The 17682-nt window shown below is 42.8% G+C and overlaps 1 protein-coding gene across 1 annotated transcript in view; it reads left to right on the plus strand.

Annotated features, from left to right (window-relative positions):
- The window catches only part of AKR1D1 (aldo-keto reductase family 1 member D1), a 34524-nt gene that overhangs the window by 8556 nt on the left and 8286 nt on the right, over positions 1-17682 (plus strand). Inside the window, exons 2-4 of the mRNA XM_075755280.1 lie at positions 8247-8414; positions 12920-13036; positions 17099-17176. Of these exons, the coding sequence (XP_075611395.1) occupies positions 8247-8414; positions 12920-13036; positions 17099-17176 (363 nt within the window). The remainder of the gene's footprint in view (positions 1-8246; positions 8415-12919; positions 13037-17098; positions 17177-17682) is intronic.

The raw sequence follows: 17682 nt of genomic DNA on the forward strand, positions 1-17682 counted from the left end.
TGATAGTATGACTAATCTTTACTTCGTGCCAACAGCTTCTGTGGTGTTTCCAGCTATGAACACAATTAGTGTCTAATCATGTGTGGCAGATTAAAAGCTGCATTTACTGAAATAGTCAACATGTAAAATTCCTGATGAGGATGGGCCCAGCCTTGTAAATGAGGGTAAATGAAAGACTAACTTTTTAGCTACAAAGTTCATCAACCTATGGAGGACTTCTGAGCCAAATGGCCACAACATTGCTTGTCCTGGAAAATGGTGGATTTTTTTTTTAGTTTGCTCTGAGGAGTAGATTGTGCTCAAAACGATTCCCTCCCCAAATCTGAGGATGCCTTAAACTTTAAGCCTTCAAAAAAACCCTCTTCTTAAAAAGACTGTACCTTTAACCTATGCTGACATCTCAGCTGCTATGTCAAAATGTTTTCAGACTACTCCAGGACCAAGAGACATATCCCCCCCGCAGAGCGGAGGACTTCTACTAATGAAACCGTTGACAGCCAGATAATCGCCTGGCCCCAGCGCAGCGATGCCTGCCTAATCCAAGCAGAGGGGCTGGCTCTTACAGCCAGCCTGGCACCGCGTCACTTGGCTCCCAAACGTGGTACCGACACATGCGGACTTGGATGCCGCAAGACCGCTCCAGAGGAAAACGTTCCCAGAGCGAGGTGACATTTAGGAGATGACAACTTTGTCTGGGAGTCGGTACGGCTTTTGGATGGTGGATATCAGATGCCAACATCACCCGAGCTACATGTCTGGCTAGACGTAGGGTAGAATTGAGTTTAATCAGCCCAATCCAAAACTAATAGAATGTCAATCCAGATAAGCTTTTAGGACAGTAGCACTACCCAAAACCACTCATATGGATTCTTGTTTGAAAAGTAACCAAACAGAAAGCAGACCTTTTCCATTCCATAGCTGCATACTGCAGTGACAAGCACTAGCTGTTTCAATATAGCCCTCTTCCAAAAACTGTAAAGCTAGCCGTTACCAATGCAATAATATCAAGGCCAAATATTGACAGAAAAAAAATTAATATTAATTTTTTCTCTTTTCCTCTGGATTTTTAACCCTGCTCAAGAGCCACAAGGAAAGCCCTCCTATTAAAATAAAATTTATGAAGATTGTTTTACAGACAGGGAATCACTGGCATTGTTGAAGAGGGGAAAAACTGAAACCCTACGAGTGAGTAATCGGAATTAACATAACTGAAAGATACGCTTCTTGGCAAGAACATTTAGAGCCCAATTTTCCAGACAAACCTCCATTTTCTAAAACGTCCCTGACTGACTCCATACGTTATATATGGCTGTGTACTCCCATGTGTCCCTGATTTCCCGCAGTTCTCTGAAGAACAGCGTAAGCATGTTCTTACAGCTCATGTGGGAAGCTAACATCTGGGTTGTGTCTTCAGTTGACCTAGGAGGCCACATTTGTCAAAACTTGAAAACACTGTGCAGAAAATGCCTCTCTAGGCTTCATCAAAGCCAACTTTTGTTGGTTCCGCTAACCGGGTGGTGGAATTCCCCAAGTTTTACATCTGCCTTTGCAAACACTTCTTCGAATTGGTGCCAGAAACCTCTCCCCTTTAACTCTAGGGAACAAAGTAGAAGAACTACTGGCAACCTTTTCTTTCTCCTCTGTTATTGCACAAGCTGGTGCTTTATCTTCCCCTTGCACCTCATGCATCCCTGGGATCACTCCTCTTGTCTGAAAGGTGTTTTGATAGCATCCACTCTTCCAGTTAGATCCACGCTTTCCAGGGCTGGCCAGCTGGCTACTGTCCCCTCCAGCTCTTCAGAAAACTGTCCCAGTCCACCCCACCAGCACTGCAAGCATGGGACGTGGGTGTTTGCTTTAATCCTCTGGCTGTTGATAGAGAGGCATGGCAGCCCTTTAGTTTAGGCTTGAATTAAGTGAATTTGCATCAAGTGAAAGTTGCCGCGATCCTAAAACTGAGGATTCTGCAATCAAGTGGTAAAAATAACTCCAGCAGCCTCTGCCAGCTACAATAATAAGGCTTTCCTGAACACAACTTTGGCTAAATCCTGGAATAACAATGTCACAGGAATTCTAGAAGTGCTAAATCTGCAGTTATGCAATCTGATTTCTATTGCACAGGCAATCAAACCTCAGCGCTTCGGGCCACTGACAGGACATCAGGCCAGAGGAGAAAGGCACCCCCTGCCCACGCTCATTCACAGCACAACACAAGGCAGCAAGCATCACCATTGCCCCTCATCTTCTCTGGGCGCATTTGCTGTCCTCCACTTTCTAAGGCAATGCACTGTGTGATAGAGAACAAAGCTCTGGGCCGGCGTCGCAACCCATGGCTCTCACCTGTGCTCTCTGCCTCCGCTCTCAGCTCTACCTGCTTTTGCAGAGATCCCTTTGCTGGGTTTTGCTTCCTGGATGGTGGCTACCAATGCTTCCGGGGGATGAAAGCCAGATTTTCTTGTGTACAAGAGAGAAGGATGTGCTGGCAGTTGCATTTTCCAAGAAAGAGGTGTACAGTACAGCTTCTCCTTTACAAGATTAAACAATTCTAAGAATGTACCCTTGCGTGGGTCATATCCTCTGGCTTTGTAAACTCAACCTGTGCTTTCCTGTAATGCCTTCAGTACCCGTTTTCTACACTCTGTTCCTAGCATCTTAAGCCAGTCCTCTTTGCCAGTTTGTCCGGAAAACAGGCAAATGGAAATAAGCAATTGGGCTTCTAGAAACTTGCATAAGAATCTGTGTGCGAGTGCTGAGCTCTGGCGAAGGAGGCTCTGAGCCCAGGAATGTTACCTACTTTCTCCTTCCTGTATTTAGCTGACTAAGATTCCTAAACAGCAGCTCCACATCTTAAATTATAGGTTAGGACTAGAGTGCTTAGCCCACAGTTTCGATCTCTTGTGTAATTCAGCTGCAGCTAAATTCAGATTTTTCCAGGAGGTGGCCCTGTCTCTCCCAAGACCTCAAGATCTTCCTCCCAGGATGATTATTCCCAGGTGAGGGACTGGATACCATTGCACCACCCAGGTGAGGTGCTCAGGACTAAGGTAAACAGCTCCTTCCCTGAAGCATTGCTTCCTCAGCTCTCACATGCTGCCGAGATCGGTGCAACTCTAAAGCTGCATACGTGAAATGAGGCAGAGCAAAATGTGGCAGCCCGAGTCAGACTATTTTCCTTTACTGTATGCGCTAACAAAATGACAATAGTGATGTTAAGACATTTATAAAATCAGTGTCTATGGTAGCTGTTTGCATGGTTTTGCAAGATTATGATCTGCTGCTAATGTGTCCTGTTAGTTTTGTCTTTGGGGGTAACCAGAATCTCTCTTTATCAGCTGGAAATTGCTGACCAGAAAAAAGATGTTATAGAAAAAGGAAAAGAAATGGAGGGCAGCTGAAGTGCAAAACTAAATAACAGTACTGAGTAGGACAACCACTAACACTGCTAAGCAAACACTGTTCTACTTGAGAGGGAACAGTAAAATTCATGAGTATGCCTGCACAAAAAAAAAAAAAAATCTTCTCTTGTGGCTTGGTCACATGCAATCACGAGCAAAACTGAAGCTGTATGTTTTCTAAGGTAGGGAGAATAGTTTTTGACAAAGTGGGATGTGGTGGAAGGTGTCTGGAATAAACATTAAAAAATAAAAAGGTTCATGGTCTTAGAGGAAAAAGAGAGCAGACCCTTTCAGACAGGCAGAACTGATGAAGCACATTGCTTTTTCAGACTCATAAAATGTGGTGACTGGCCAGTTGGCTACTTCATCTATGAGAAGGGGCCAAATTGCCTCTTCCTTTCTTTCAGTGAAGGTGCAAATCTGAATCTGCTCCCCCTGTGCTTTTACCCAATTTATTTACCATGGAACCTGAAGGAAACGGATACTGGTTTAATCCGTCATGTGTGATGGTAAATCATCATGTTTACAAGCTATTGATTAATGGAAGAAATAATTGTGTGTGTTGTTTCCTTAAACACTGTGATCTTAAAAATAACCTAGATGCTGTTGAAGGAGTTATTAGTGATTGAGCGAGTAGTTCTAGTCGACCAAGCAGTTTTTCTTTTATCATAAAACATGTAATAAATTTAATACCTTTTCTGGCACAAATTAGTGACGGACTGTAAGAACACTAAAGATAAAAATCTGACTTACAGCATACAAGTGGTTTTAAAATTCCAGTTCTAAAATAACAGTCCTTGATCAAAGTAGCATAGTTGCAGGGCACACTGATTAGAAACTGAAACATGAATTACAGCGAAGGATCAAGCATACCTCTTATCTACACTTAAATAAAAAGTAATAAAGAAGCAAAGATTTGTCTTACAGCCAAAGTGTCCTGAATTACTACTGACAAAGCACAAAGGTTTATAGCAGGGAGACATTTCAATGCCTCATCCGGCATTTGTCCTGCTCTAAACATCAGCCTTTCTTATTTGGGAATGGTGCAAGAATAAAGGGCTACCTGAAAGTAGACAGCATAGGCAACCACATTTTAGACAACGTACGCTAGTGAATGTACCCCGCAGAAAGGACGAGGTCTGGCTTTCCTGGTGGGGTACAGGTGGCTGCTCCATGGGCAGGCAGCCTGGGAGCACTGCTCCATCAGCTGCTGTGATTGAAGTGCCGACCCTTATACAGCACCACGAGACGGAAGACCAGTCATATCGCAAATTTCTATCTGCACTTAAGTAAAAGTTGGGTTTCAGTTGGTAATCTCTGATCTGGTCACTACTAGTTAAAGACTTTATTTCCATGAAAGACAGAAGAGATTAAAATGCCTCAGGCTGAGCAGCGGGGTAGAGGGGTTTGTGCTTTCTCTGATGGAAAGATGGATGAGCAATGGTGATCTGAGTCACCCAGCGTTCATATGGTCTGTCAGGAAACAATGGAATAAGATACGACACTTAAAGCCACACTTCTAAAAAGTGGTAAAGCCACAACATGACTAGCCTGTGCAACTCATCAGCACAGTTTACCACAGCCCATTACTGCAGGATTTGGAAGGATTAGATACATGAAACGCTAGAAATGATAGTTTCTCCATTAGAATGAAAATAAACATACGGTATAAAGTTTCCAGACTCTCAGATGTCCCAGGCCTTCAGCTGGGATGGTTCAATAGAGGCAGGATTTTCCAAAAACTGTTCCCTAGGTTGCCTTGCATTTTTATATGAAGCACCTTAGACCAAAATCTGTCAGAACTAATATACCACATCAGATGAAATGAACTAGTGCAATGAAAACATTTATATTTAATGTAAACCCATCTCCGGCCATTGGTAATCAAGGCCTGATCCAAAAAAAGCCTCCTCAAGCCCCTAAAGAATAAGATTAATCCTTGAGATGGAGGAGCCTTTCACAAGATTATTTGTACAGATGTGTGCAAGTCCCATGCAAAAGATTAAGAAATACATAGAAGTTCAGCTCTAACATAAGTTAACTGATTCAGCCAAAGGCAATTGTAGTAACTGCAAGCTTTCTCATTTTCCCCCATTCCACTCTCCTCCCAAGTCTACAATTATGCCGTTGCCCTATATGTGAGCCTCTGCCCTTCTTCACCTATTCCTTCTGCTTTTGTTACTGACCAACACAGCCCTGGTGTTTGAGAAAAGATGCAACTCCATAATCAACAATTCCTTGCTTTGTAGAGTTTAGTTTAGAGCTTCAGGAAACAACTAGGAGCCATGTTCATGCAATTTCTCAAGAGTGCAAAGAAAAGAGAGAGGAAATCCTAGGATCAGGCCCACACTCCATTTTCAGGTTCTTCAACAAAAGGGAGAAGGTTAAAAAAAACCCACAACAAACAAACCACAACATTTTTAAAAATCTGTAATCTATTAAGGTAATATGTCACTGTACTGCAAATGTTCTGCTGTCATACACTTGAATGGTAGAAGTCAAACAGACCTGAAGCGATCTAAAAGTCACACTGTTTGAAAAATCAGGTTTCATAGAGAAAACACAGATTGCACTTTTTAAAATGTATTTATCTTTTGGATAACTGATCATCACTTGGGCTTGAGTTCACAAGACCTTTACGCTGAGCCCCGTTGCTCAGTGCTCGTCAGCCTGAGCTGTGCAACAGCGGCTACGGCCTCGCGCAGCTCATTGCCGAGACAGAGGTCTGAGGTTACCACCATCAGTAACTGCAGGCTCGTAGTACCCATGTCAGCTTTTTGCCTGCCGCCTTCCTCAGATCCTTCCTTGCAGGTTCAGGCAGGGACAAAGCAGTGAACATGTTGGAGGTTGTCATTGCTCCATGCCTCGCGCTTCTGTAGTGCTGCCCGACGTGCCCCGAGTGAAAACTAGCCATGGGCTGCTCCTGAAAGGCTTTTAGCTGCCACGGTCTTCATTACATCCTGCTAACAACCAGGAAAGGGCCCTGGCAGGGGCCGAGCGTGCCTTTGGGAGGCTCCCACAATGAAAGCAGCAAAGCATTCAGACAAGTGTTTCATTGTCTCTCTCAATTAAGCAGACAATAGTCATTGCTGCTGTAAATACTTTAGCATGCCAAGTTGTGCCGTTTCTCCTCTCAGCCCTTGCTCATGACTGTAATAAATAAGGGCAAGCGTGAGCAGCTTTACATTTTAAGTAACCTTTAGGAACTGCATCCTGGAGCAAAAAGTCCCCCCTGAGTCTGAACAGAAGTCAGTCCAGTCATGTCCGACAGCAGCCAGCCCAGATGGGATGCTGAAGAGCAGGGTGGGCAGGCAGGGATACGGTCCCATTACCCCGGAATAATCGGCCACCAACCTACAGCTCTGGGGCTGAAAAACAGGGGTTAACCCCCACATGTCATCAGCAGTCCTTCACAGATCTCTCTTCCATAAATATGGAAGGGCAGACCAGTGTCCTTAGTCACTGCAGCATCCTGTGGCAGCTATAAATTTCACACCTTCAAGTTAATCAGGTGGTGGAAGAGCAGCTGCTTATTTTATGGCAAACTCCCAGACGGCCAAGCCAGTGGCTTCTGTCAAAGGGCAGCTTGGAGGGAGAGGAGGCAGACTGATTGCTGTAGTAAAAAGCAATCCTTCCCAACAGCACCTATTGCCAGTCCTGCTTCTTGTCTTTCCTTGGCATCAGCAAAACCAACAAATTTGAAATCCTCTCTTCATATCCTGTCTCATTTCCAGATGTCTCTGGCATCTGTGTTCTTTATAGGAGAAGCAGCATGGTCTCGGCCCTTCACTTGGAGGTAGCAAAATTCACCTCTTGGCATTTGCTGCTGGCAGACAGCAGCGCAGCAGAGCAGGTTGACACCCTATTTCAGTTTTCCTTTAAGTGAATCAGATGTCCCTGTCACAGCAGAGCAATGCTTATGAAACGGGTGGGAGAATAGTGTTGCCACATGTCACCGAGAGCCCTTGACCACCACCACTTAGAGCTGCCCTCTCATTGTGCAAAGTGTTCAGTACGATTTCAGTGATCGTCTTACACTTTTTTGCTTGATTTGGCCTACATGTATTTTGCTAATAGAAAATATGACTGTTCTGAAAAAACAAGCTTACTCTGAATTTCAGCAAAACGAGTAAACATAAGTGCAGCACACAGTACAAAAATGCCACTTGGACTTAAGAGGTTTCTTGGGCTCATCTTAAACTGAAGCAGTAAGATGTATAGAAATGTACACTAAAGCATCTACCGGTTCTTAGCCACATGGTAAAGCAGCTGTCCAGAACTGGGAATAGCAGTAGACAGTCCCGAGCTATCACCCTTCAGATTGTGATACTACCAAAGGTAAGTTGATTTGAGGAGAAGGAAGTCAAATCCAAATTCCTGCTCTGCTGAAAACTCTACTGGACCGTAAGATATTCAAACAGCCTCTGATCAGGCAGGTAGTTGACCAGCTCTGCTCAACCAAAAAGCCCTCTTCCATTTGAGTAAGGGATTTTATCAAATGGCTGTTGTAGGAAAACCCTTGCTCTCTAGATAGGAAAATTATTTCAGAAGTTCTTATCAAATACATTCAATTCCACTTTCTGAGGATTCTAGTACTCTTTCTTTCCCAGAGAGAAAATTTTTTGCTTTGCTCCTTTTCCAGTCTAATTCCACACTCTCAACAGTTTTGAAGAAAAGTGCACAGCACATTTTTATTCAGAAGTTGAAACACAGGCACCTGGGGAGGTACAGGATGGTTAGACTGGATGAACACCAGCATGAACCTTGTACATATCTCAGGGACTCTATAACATTGCAGGAGAGGCAAGCAGGAGGCTGAAACTATGTTTATTTTTTTTCTTCTCCCATTAGACTCCCAAAGGTTCCTGTTTGGAGTCGGTGAAGATTGCCATTGATACTGGTTACCGCCATATCGATGGTGCCTTTGTCTACTACAATGAGCATGAAGTAGGACAAGCCATCCGGGAGAAGATTGCTGAAGGAAAGATCAAGCGAGAAGACATTTTTTACTGTGGCAAGGTGAGAAGCTGTGCTCAGATTATTTACACTATATCCAGGATTTCTGTGAATGGGCTTTCTTAAGTGTGCCTGTGGTCAACATCTGGCATACTTCCAGACTCAACATGCTTTATTTTTCTTCCCTAGTATTACCATAATGCCTTAGAGCTTTATGAGCACTAGATTTGCTGTAAAGCACAGGATTCGCTGCTGTTCTCAGTTTAAAGCTCAGTTAGCAGTGGGAACCATGCAATGTCCATCCTGCCTAGTATTTTAAGTACCTGCAAGTTTAGATCATTGTTACACTCAGCGGTGCTGCCTAAGCTGTTACTGTCCCACGTGTTGTGCTGGCACGCGCATTTGTGTAGTCACACACTAAGCCCTATCTGGACAATGATCCTGCAAATGAGTTATTTTCTGTTAGAGCAATTCCCTGTACAGGTTTGCCATGAGATTGCACAATGAAAGGGGTGGGAGCAAGCACACGCATGCAAGTGTCTGCGTACAGGAGAACAGCAAGTGCTTACATTGGTACTACTGCCAGAAAATTACTCATGAAGCTACACCCTTAGTTACTGTATCACCTGTCATTAAAAATTTCTAGGATGATGAATCAACTTACTTGGAGAGAAGATGTCATTACACTTCTGCTCTAGAGCAACAAGGCTGGAGTAATGCAGGAGCTAGTCAATGCTTTAAAGTCTTAGCCGTAAGAGTTGATTCTCTCCTAAAAGAGTGAGAATCCTTGTCTGACGAAGTGTCCGACAAAAGCTGTTACAACTACGATGACTAGATCCCAGGTATAAGAGAGACCAAGCTCATTGCACATTGCATAATAAAGATCAGATGGCCCCAGAAAAATTCAAGTTGCCTATCCAGTTTCTAATGGAGTTTATAGCCTCAAGTTCCCCTTCCTGCAGTGCTTGTTTGGACATATCAGCCTAATATTTTCCCTTTCTCCTTTCCCAAATAAGACGTAATCCACAAAAGTTACTCAACAGCCTTGGAAATAAATACCACGGTTCCTAGAGTGAAAGATCCCATGGGATAAAAGGCCCATTTTACTGTGAGCAATTTAGTTAAGCTCTATGATCTGGGAAACTAAGCTTCGGATTGGGTAGTTTGCAGACCAAGTGGATTTTCAGCAGCTATAGACCAGTTTCCAAGTACAGCAATTTCCAATCTGTAAAGTATGCAACTCTTTTCCAAGTTCCACGCTCAGTTCTACTGGTAACAACCTTGCCATCCTGAGCTTCATGTCCTCAATTTTTCCACCTTTATCAGGGTAGTCTCTCAGTCTCTCATATGCCAAATATGTTGATTTGGATCAGTCAAAATATTTTGTTTCAACTGTTTCGCTACTGCAAATTACAAGTAATATTTCAAATCAAAACCACAAAGTTGTGCCAAAAGGTTAGAACCAGATGTCCTAACAATTTTGAGTCTTTAACTTTCCCAACTGCTTCCCCTGCAGTTTATTTCCCCATATAAACCTTTAGGTTCTGTGAAAGTGTATCTCTTAGTAAAACTTTATCAGGATTCCAAATTTACTTTATTTATTAAGCCTTTCTATATTCAGTTGTCTGATCTAATGATTTTCCTAGTTGATAATCACTACCTAAAAATTGAGCCACCAGTGAAACTGCATTTGATTTCTTGATTGTAAGTTCAGTTGTTCCCTAAACTGCAAATCCTGCAAGCCACAGGGCTGCAACTGATAGTAAAGATAGTTAATGTCTGTGGTTCCAGCCTGTCTTGTGACCTTAAGATGGGACACGTGGATTTATCTTTCTGTTGCGTCCTGTTTGTGCTTGACAAAACTTCAGGTGCTCAGGGTGATGGAGCATTGTTAGAGCATCTCTGTAGTCTTTAAAGAGTTCAAAGGCAGAAGTGGAAAATAAGCTGCAAGCAATTCAATCTATCACAATCCAGGATTTTCACAGGTTTCACTGAACGTTTTCACAGCAGCTCTGAACTTCCCAGGAGGAGTGGGACTGGATGTCCCTTGTCTTAGGAGCTTATGTATCTGCAGCTTTATGTACCTTACAAACTTATGGATCTTATGAACAAACAAATATCAAGCCACCGGTAGATACATCAGCCATTGATTGGTGACTGACTGACATGAACTGTTGCATCTTCTGGGAAACAGGGTAGATACAGCAGGCCATTCTTGAAAATAGTCTGCACAACAAAAGTTGGTTTTGCTTTCAGCCTTACCGACATCAGAAGTACTGGAAATTCCCAAGACCCTTCAGAGTCAAGCCCCTCATGCAGATCTTTCCTTAAACAAAAATGATGCAAACTGAAGGCTGGTCCATCAGCAGGGTCTAACAAGAATAGCCCTGCTGACTGGCAATGTTACTGGAATAGTGACTTGGTGCAATCGGGCTGCATTTGCCAGTTGAAATCATCAGCACTTGCACTTGGCGCTTGCTGCTGGCTGGCTGATCAGGCAGAGCAGCTCAGCATCCAGAAATTTTAGAGGTTTTATATCAACTGCCAACATCTCACTTGGCTTATATAGCAAGACCTTTTTGGTCTCCTCTTTCATCCCAGGATATTTCTTTCATTAAACTAGAAGTAACATTTCCAGGAAATGTGGTGTCCTGAAATGCCAAAGCCAGCTGGCAGCTTTGAGTGCTCAAACATCTACATGGGTTCTACTTAGGTAGATAATACAATAACTTGTACAAATCATGAAAACAGTTATGAAACTCTTAAGTTTCCATGGCATCTATGTATTAACATAGTACAAATGTTTGCTATTTCTAAAGGCTGTTTCTTTAGAACCTCTTCAGTTTTTTAAAGGGAAGTATATTTACTGGCAAGTACTGAGCTCAATAGCACTGCGCTAGAAAGGGCACTCGGAAAAACTGCTTCTAAACTATCAACATACCTCAGGTTACTAAATTTCTTAAACACAGTGACAAAACAAACTAAACATGAAGGGTATACAGACTCATTTCCTTACTTATATTTAAGTCCAAAACAACATCTCGTTTTACACGTAAAATGAAAATCTAAGCTTGGCAAATACTTAAAAAAACAGACCAAAGGCTTTCAGGAAATCCAGTGGAACAGCTTAAAACCCTGAGAGCAGGACCTTGGTCCCTTTACTGTAGTACACCTCAGCCTGTGTAATCGCCATCTTAGTGATCATAAACTCTTCATGCCTTGCAACATACAGCTGGGGGAGGCTGAGTACGAATTTCCAGGTGCCAACCCCTGCTTTGGTGTGTCAGTTTAGGGCAGGGTCGGGTGTGTTGCTCCCAGAACAACTGAAGTTCAAGATAACTTGCCCTTGCCTCTGCTGGCAGAACCAAGCAGATTGTTCTCCTGGGGAATAACTGTAATATGGTTTAAAGAAAACAAACATCTAAAATACTTTAAAACTTACCCAGGCTATGTCCTTTGACATCTATAATCATTATCCTTTCCTGAAAATGGCAATTCAAGTGTTTCGTGTCTCAAGAATGAATTCATTCTATACCTTGGCATGAGGTGACTGCCAGCTTTGGTAGCAGAACTAGCTAGATAATGACCATACCAACAAACATCAGGTTTTTCCAGCCAATAAATGCACCAAAAACCTCAACATGACTCCACAGTCAGTTTTGTGCATTGAAAAAAAGAAGATAAAATAGCCCAGCTTATTGTGTGCAAGCAAATGGCACTTTAAACCTTCCATTGTGTGTTAATTCTGGTTTTTGTCGATTTTAACTGCAGCAATCAGTTTACAAAGAGCTCTTGGTTACTAATTACCATGCTATGGTTTTATTCTTGCAAGAGATTTGCATCAGCAGAGTTCAGTTAGAGATAGTACTGAAAGCTAATCAACTAAGCACACTCCATAGCAACCTCAGGGCATAACCCCGCAAGGAAGCAGTTGTGATTAAAGAGGTTGAAAAGGCTGTGCTGTAGTCACACCTGCGTTACGGTAACTAAACAATAATATGTCTTTCAGGGAGGACTAGGGGGTAAATGGAAATTTCCCTAGGTCAGGCAGTCACTCGGGCTCCTTGACCACAGGAGAAAACCAAAAGATTCTCTTTGTGCCGGGTGCTTGGCTGTTCAATAGCTAACTCACATGATCTGAGCTTCTGCCTTCGAGCATAAAACTGACCACAGATTTCTTGTGGGAACATAGTTTTCCAGTGAAAGCATATGCTTGGAAAGCTCGGAAAACCAAATGAATCTGCCTAAGTTCATTGAGCAAGAGTTTGCGATATACTCAACTCCGAAGAACCTGTCTTGTAATAAACAAATATGTAATGGCTTTACTGGGACAGTCCTGGGCAAGGATTCCTGTCTGTCTGAACTTCTACATCTGCCTCTGGCAGAGGATAGAATAAGGCCTCTCATCTTTGTCTTGCAGTGATGTAGACTGCAATGTCTTTCCGCTGTGTATGATGGGCTCTGTCGGAAAGACAAGAGTGTGTGTGTGTGTGGGGGGGGGGTGTCAACTGGAGGATGCTTGCTCTTCCTCCTGGCACCCATAAAACAGCCTGCGCTTGCCTCCCTAGCTGTGGAATACCTGCCACCCCCCAGAGCTGGTGCGTCCCACACTGGAGAAAACCCTGAAGATCCTGCAGCTGGACTATGTTGACCTCTACATTATTGAGCTGCCAATGGCTTTCAAGGTAAAAGCAAAAATTGCCCTCAAAAGTGCATGGTTGGCTTCAACCAAGGTCTTCATCTAGCATCCTCCTTGCAGCAAGCTCTTGCAAGACTCCAAACTTTCTGGTTTTGCATCCATTTGTACCTGGCTTTACAATTTTCCTCTGCAAGTACATGATATAAAGGCAAATTAAATAATACTGAAATTAGAAGAATGACATTCAAAACATATTTAAGTGGTTTTGAACGAATTAAATCCTTTTTCTTAGAGATAACAGTCAGGCAATCAGCTGGCTAACTGTTTCTGCAGGATGTTTACACTTTAAACTGGCATCTTTTTGCAAGGAAGGTACTTCTCTGATTATTAAAATTATAGTTTTACTACAGACTCCAAACTGCCAGAAGCATCAGACAGGAAGCAATTTACCAATGAAGCAATCACCTTAGACCTGCAGTTCCTTTTTCCCCAAGGAAGCCATATCCCATTAAGAACTGTATAGGAATAACGGGACTCAGATATTAAAACCTGATTTATACAGTCCCACGTATGGAATTCTTTTGGGTACATTTTTAAAAATTTCCCACCACTTGCAATTTCCTGTTTCCCGTTGCTTGTGTTTGTATTCTCTAGTAGTTCATTCTCCCACATAGTGGAGGTCATTGTCTCACAATATAAAGATATAGACAGCTGGCTTTAAAGTAACATACATCTGACTCCCTGAGGCCTGTATCAACAATCTGAGTTGTTAAAGGAGCAACAGTCATGGAGATTCATTCATGTCCCTCTTAAGAGGAGAGAAAAAAGTCACTTTCTGCCTGAAAAATATACATTTTTCTGTGCCAAATACAAAAAGAAAAACCCCACCCTTGTGCAATGGTGACAGGTTTCTTTGCTCCCTCTCACAAATACACTTGCCCTGCACGTAATGCTTGCCTTTGGTGAGGAGCGTGCAGGTGTAATGCTAACAAACTCCTACTCTGTCCTAGCACAACTAGTCTATCCCTGCTTGGAAATCAGTGAAGAACTTGAGACAAAGCTCACAATCCCACTTAAACCAGTAGGAAACATGCCCCTGCAGGGCCCAAAGGTGCAAGATCTCATAGGGACTTCTAGGCAGAGTAAGAGGAATCTGTTTTCAGAGAGCACCACTCAGAGGAGAAAAGCCCTACCACATCAGCACTTCTGGGTGGATCGAGAATGGTTGACGTCTGGGGTGGCATTATTCACTGACTTACCAATGCTAGCCCACACCTCCCTTTATTTTCCCTCACGCAGATTCCCCATTCAGGACTTTTGTCCTTCCTTCCTCAAGCCCAGCAGTGGTGCTCAGCCCCTCTACCCTAGCAAGGCAGACAGATAAATAGCAAGAACAGATCTCCTCCAGGCCACCACATGCCTTCTGCCTGGGGAGCTCATACCCACCAGCAGGTTTTCTAGGGCACTCTGCTCAGGTGACTGATCCATTAGTAAGCAGGTACCTGTGCACTAAATGATCTCCAAATACCTCCCAACTAAATTATTCTGTAATCTAGCAGGAAATCAGGTATTTTTGCCTTACATTGAACAAGTCTCATCCAAGTGTGTAGTGATAGGACAAGAGGTAATGGCCTTAAGCTGAAGGAGGGTAGATTTAGATTAAATATTAGGAAAAAATTCTTCCCTATGAGGGTGATGAGGCACTGGAACAGGTTGCCCAGAGACGCGGATGTCCCATCATTGGAAGTGTTCAAGGTGAGGTTGGATTAGGCTTTGAGCAACCTAATCTAGTAGAAGGTGTCCCTGCCCATCATGAGGGGTTAGAACTAGATGGTCTTTAAGGTCCCTTCCAACCCAGGCCATTCTATGATTCTAATTATCTACCTGTCATTTAAAGAGAATAAATCAAAACAGACCATCACCATTTGACTTCCTATTGCCTGCTATTTATACAAAAGGCATTCACAAGTTGTTAAAATTGCTCTCTTGAGAAAGCCTGCTTGCCAAAGGCCATTTTGTGAAAGCAATGGGATGTGCAAATCTATCTTCCTGCACCTGTGTTGGTGAAGAAATTATTTTAAAGGGATCAGAGCTTTTCTTCTCAGTGGTTACCAACTGCTGTGTTTTAAAAATGCAAGTAAGTTGCCTGGTAGCTTTTGGAGTGCCTTCAGACTCTGAACATGACGTGATATGATCCCTGCATAGTGGCAATGACTGTATGGTGTTGTCCCGCTTATTTCAGTGCTCATATGGTAGGAAACCACCTTACATTCAGTCTAAGGTGCATGGCTGTCTCCAAGAGAACTGTAAGAGAAGACACCAGCATTTGTGGGAATGACTGGTGTGGTATAGTTCATGAGAATCCAAAGCTGAGAAACGTGACCAACTTCTGAAAGACCTTTTCAAAGAACCAGTAACCACCATCCTGCCACCATCAAAACACTGCCTTTCTCTCAGCACTTTATCTGTCTTTATCCATCTGCAGACAGTTCTTCCATTCAGGAACTACCTTGCATAAAAACGTAGCTTGGCAGAGAAAGTAGTGCCTGGAGACTATCGAGCAGACAACTGTACTTCAACACCTCGTGCAGTTCCCTGGAGGCAGGAGGAAGGATTGATTGATCCTTGTGGAAATCCACAATAGCTGGCACCACTTATCTTGGTCAAGATAAGTTATCTTCAAGTCCCATTCATCCTGACTTTGTTCGCTTTTTAGAACACAAGTGCTAGAAATAGAAGAAAATGGGGGATGATAAATTAGCTAATGTAGTTGCTGTCTATTGACTTTTTTATAGTAAGCAATGTTGAACAGAAGTTAATGAATTAGAAGTGGAACAGAGTAAAAAGGTCTTGAATTCAGACTCATCCCCTGAACTCAAAGAAGTCCTAAATGCTATGCATTGAACTTGTAGTCCTCAGAGAACTTAGAAAGTCTCCTGGGATATCATGGGGATGAATGGGTTGTTCCGAAATACCATGGGGTGGTTTTGTAAGTAGGGCATCTCCACCTCAAGTTATGATGGCAAACAGTTTGCCACATAGAAAAACGTACCCAAGAGCCACCTACCTCCTTCTAGTCTTTTTTTTTTTTTTATTTCCAGCAAGACACAGCAACAAATGCAACAAGTAGTCTTGTGGAATTCATTGAGGAAAACCAGCACGTTTGGAGGAGACAGGCTTATGCCTGTAACTTAGACCTTGGCCTCTGAAATCTGAGGCTATGTTTTCCTTAGGCCAGCTTTTCCCATGAAATGCCTTGAATTTGAACTTCCTGACTGAATTGGGAGGCGCCAGTTACTGATCATATTAGTCACAGCTGCATGTTCCCAAGGAGTTACATCTTGTACTCAGACCTTTGAAATGTGGCAGTTTGCAGTCAGATCAAGTGTCAGACAACACTGAAGGGGTTTTATGAAAAAAGTGAAATTGCAATCAGACAAAAGGGAGGGAGGTGTTAATGCATTGCCTGCAATAGCAGTGAAATGGCCAGTAAATGAGAGAAGGCTGTGCTCCTGAGGTATCAGCTCACAACTCATCGCTGAGGTCTTGCTTATGGGGTGTAGAGATAGGAAGAATGAGTTCCTAGTGCCCAAAAAAGGTGGAGGTTCACAACCTGTACTGTAACTAGACATGTAGCTCTTTACTACTAGTATGTAGCTCTTGAAAACATTCCCTTCAACTGTTGGGTGCTGGACTGAGCTGGTACTCTTCCCACATACCTAGGACACAAGCAGGATCAGGGGAAGGGCTGGGAAGAAAGGAGGAAAGAAGTGGAAAGGTATACAGGTTGACACTCTAACCCAGCCCTTTGGAAGGAGGTCAAATGTTTATCGAAAAACACGGCCATCTGGGAACTCCTGAGTGTGCACCCATGTAACAGTTATGTGCCACAAGCATATCCAGGGATGGTCTAGCAATGGAGGATGTGGTAAGCCCAGCATGAATGACCTGTTGAACTTAGGGTGTTTCAGAAAGCTTTTGTTTGTTTTGGGGTTTTTTTTTTTTGTGTGTTTGCTAGTAGAAACAGGGTCTGTGGAAAAAAAAAAATCTTTGCTCTGAGGAGTGAAATTTTTTCTTTAAAGAACAAACGTGTGGTTTTACTTTTCAGCCTGGAGATGCAATCTACCCAAAAGATGAAAATGGAAAAATTATCTACCATGAGACAGATTTATGTGCCACTTGGGAGGTAAGCAAACAACATCCATCTATATATGCTTTAAAAACACAGATCCTCATTCTTAATTTTACTTGTGGCTTTCATAGACAGAGCTGAGGCATATTGACAGGGCAAAGGGATGAAATTCTACTAGCTCCATGGATAAATTTTACTTCTGTCCTTAGGGGTGTTGCTTCTTGCCATCACTTCATTATTTTTTATAACAAAATGAAACATTGTTGAAATATCTGACATCCACATTCCTTCTTTCAGAGAGTGCACTCTACATTTGCCTGTTGAGGTATCTGTAGGTTTTTACCAATCTCTCATTTCTATCAGATCTTTACAGCAGGAGAAAGTTGGAGCCTTAAGAAGTGAGTGGATCCTCCTCAAAAGAAAGAAGCTTTTCACCTTCAAGATAAAACAGAGTTTGCCCTGAAGCTCACTATTAAAAAAACCCAACCCTCCCCAAAAAAAACAAACCCCTTGACAGCAGAACAAGTTCAGTCATTCGAAATTTAATTATCAAATGAGAA

Source organism: Balearica regulorum, chromosome 1 (genome assembly GCF_011004875.1).
Source record: "Balearica regulorum gibbericeps isolate bBalReg1 chromosome 1, bBalReg1.pri, whole genome shotgun sequence".
NCBI lineage: Eukaryota > Metazoa > Chordata > Aves > Gruiformes > Gruidae > Balearica > Balearica regulorum.